Consider the following 2,869-nt stretch of genomic DNA (forward strand, 5'->3'; position numbering starts at 1 on the left):
AAAAGCCGTCACCAGGAATTTCCAGCCTTTTTTTTTTTTTTGCTTCAGTTTAAAGTTTACTGAACAATCAGAGGGAAAGCATTCCCCACATGCCACTAAAGTGGCACAAACCCTTCATGCACCCAGTGCTGGGCCCCTTGTCAAAGACAACTCTGCATATCTTGCACGAGTCAAGGGTAACAAACTGATAATTTATATTTACAGGAAGTTCAAAACCACCAGAAATCACACAGCAAAAAAAGCCCCCAAACAGCAAAATCAAGGTAAAAGCTTGGCTTACCCCTGTCAGGCTGTATCCCTGGAAAACCCAGGATTTATCCTCATTGGTGGCACAACACAAAGCTGCCACTCCCTGTCCAACAGCACAGATGGGTTCTAGAAAAGAATTAAACCACATTTGTGAGCATCTCCAAATACTTGAAACACAGGTGAGTGTGGTGAGCCTCATGCTGCCCTCCTGCAGTGAAGCCACACTGCACTGATAAGGCTCCTTTAGGCTGTAGGGGCTTTCCTGCACACTGCAGTAGCAATTATTGCCTAGCATAAGAATTGCTACAATTATTACAGCATTACAATTATTTTATTATTATTACAGTTAAGAGGAAGAACAAAAATTGCAGATTTTCACTCTAAGTCCAGAGATAGCTCCACAAATGCTCAAATGTGGAGCACACCCCAAGTCTTGATTAACTGCAGCCCTAATGATGATCCTGGGACATTCCACACTTGGCTCTGAGCCTTGAATGCTGCTGATTTGGACAGAGCCATTTCTGTACCACTGTAAGGCAGCAAATCCTTCTTCTGAGACAAGCTCTGAAAAGCTATTGGCATTGCTCCTTAAGATAATTTAAGACCTCTTTTTCCTTTTCAAGGCTCCCTTTTTCCTATTTAAGACACGTTAGGACACTTTTTTTTTCCTTTTAGGACTCCCTTTCTCCTTTTTAAGACATTTCAGGACACTTTTTTTTTTCCTAAGTCTCCTTTTCCTTTTTTAAAGGCCCATTAAGACATTTGTTTTCCCCCTTGACATCTCCTTTTTCCTTCCCAGTTTGGAATGCTCTTCAGCCATGCAAACACTCTGAAGTCTCTGCAGAGGCAGCACAGGAGCCCTGTTCCATTTACCCAACCCCCGAGGATGTTCACCTACTGCTCTCAGTGCTGAAGTGCTGCAGGATCTTGGCCAGGTACCCACTGTTGGCCAGGTCAGTCACAGCCCCGGGGCAGTTTGGGATCAGCAGGGCGTGGTACCGAGCCCCTGGGTGGGAGGAAAGCAGGAACTGATTGTAGGTCAGGTAAAAAACCCAAAAAGCCTGATTATAAATCCACTGCACGTTTGGACAAAAAGGACAAACCCACATAAATGAGTTAAAAATTACCTAAAGAAACGAATAAAGCTACACAGAAGAGAGACAAAGGTCCTTCTTAGGACAAAGGACACACATCTTTAATGAGCCTGGAAAAACTTACAACTGTTCTGTCTGCTGGCTCCTACTCCAGCAAAATATTTACTTTTAACAAGTAACAATGTAGTGTGTGCTAGTATACACACAGACATTATTTGTATATATTACAAACACATTAAAAGAGAATGACCATTCCAAAATAAATAACAAAACTGCAAAGTTTGGACTTTCTCTTAAATAAAAAGTAAACCAACAACTGCAGCTATTGAAACACAACTTTCCTACCTTTTCTGGGTCATTCTTCCCTAAAATCCTGGCCCTGAGCAGGCCCTGTCCCCCAGACAGGCCCGTGGTGACAGCCTTACCATCAATGGATTCCAGCTTGGCGGGGCTGGCGTAGGATTTCATGCGGAAATCCTGGATCCAGCGCGTGTTGCCCTCGTTCACATCCACAAAGTCAATGGGCTTCCCCTGGGGGCAACACGGTGACACACCCTGGTCAGCATCACTGCACAAGCATCCAGGACACTTCTGAAGGATGTGGGATTTTGAGATGCTTTCAGCTCTCAAAAAACTGAAGTTTTCAATTTTTCCCACTGAATTCCTGCTAATAGTTTTCCCTCCATTCTTTGTGGGAACAGATACTGGATAGAGAAGTGCAAACCCACGCTACAGAAAGGCTGCAGTCACTTTGGTATTTAAAAAAAAGAGTTAAACAGGTGCCTTAATGTCTACGGCCAATAAAACACCTCTCAATAAATTTATATTATATTAATTATATTATTTTTTTCATTACAACAGAGGTATCAATTGGTTTCAGGCTGAAATCACAGCATTTGTCCATTTTCACTCACCCCAGGTGTTGCCACTTGCAGGTTAAAGGCAGAGCTGGCCAGAGTAAAGCAGTGAAGGAACGACTGGGCTGAAACACCTGGAAAACAGATTCCAACACCTTAGGGAATCCTCACCAGGGCCTCGGCACCCTCCCAGGTAAAGATTCTTTCCCCAAACACCCAATCTGAGCCGACGCTCCTTCCCCTCAAAACCACTAAAGCCGCACGCAGAGGAGCCGAGCAGCACAGCTGCGCACGGCGGCCACACCTGCAGCGCAAGATGGGCACGAACGGAAAAGCGGCACAGCTGGGCAGGGAGGGCACACGTGCGGCTCCACAGCCCGGCTGCAGTGTCACCCACACGGGGGATAACACACGGCGAGGGAGCCCGGCTGCAGTGACACCCACACGGGGGATAACACACGGGACAGGGAGCCCGGCTGCAGGGACACCCACACGGCGAGGGAGCCCGGCTGCAGGGACACCCACACGGCCGCACAGCCCGGCTGCAGCTTCACCCACACGGGACACCCACACGGCAAGGGAGCCCAACTGCAATGACACCGACACGGCTGCACAGCCCGGCTGCAGTGACACCCACACGGGACACCCACACGGCAAGGGAGCCCAACT

The 2,869-nt window shown here is 47.3% G+C and overlaps 1 protein-coding gene across 1 annotated transcript in view; it reads right to left on the reverse strand.

Moving 5' to 3' along the window:
• The window catches only part of GATD1 (glutamine amidotransferase like class 1 domain containing 1), a 4,267-nt gene extending 1,835 nt beyond the window's left edge, over window positions 1-2,432 (reverse strand). Inside the window, exons 1-4 of the mRNA XM_031061531.1 lie at window positions 2,258-2,432; window positions 1,769-1,874; window positions 1,148-1,255; window positions 281-375 (exon numbers count right to left, since the gene is read on the reverse strand). Of these exons, the coding sequence (XP_030917391.1) occupies window positions 281-375; window positions 1,148-1,255; window positions 1,769-1,811 (246 nt within the window). The 5' untranslated portion in view covers window positions 1,812-1,874; window positions 2,258-2,432. The remainder of the gene's footprint in view (window positions 1-280; window positions 376-1,147; window positions 1,256-1,768; window positions 1,875-2,257) is intronic.
• Between the last annotated feature and the right edge of the window lie 437 nt (window positions 2,433-2,869).

This window comes from Geospiza fortis, unplaced genomic scaffold, assembly GCF_000277835.1.
Source record: "Geospiza fortis unplaced genomic scaffold, GeoFor_1.0 scaffold450, whole genome shotgun sequence".
Lineage (NCBI taxonomy): Eukaryota > Metazoa > Chordata > Aves > Passeriformes > Thraupidae > Geospiza > Geospiza fortis.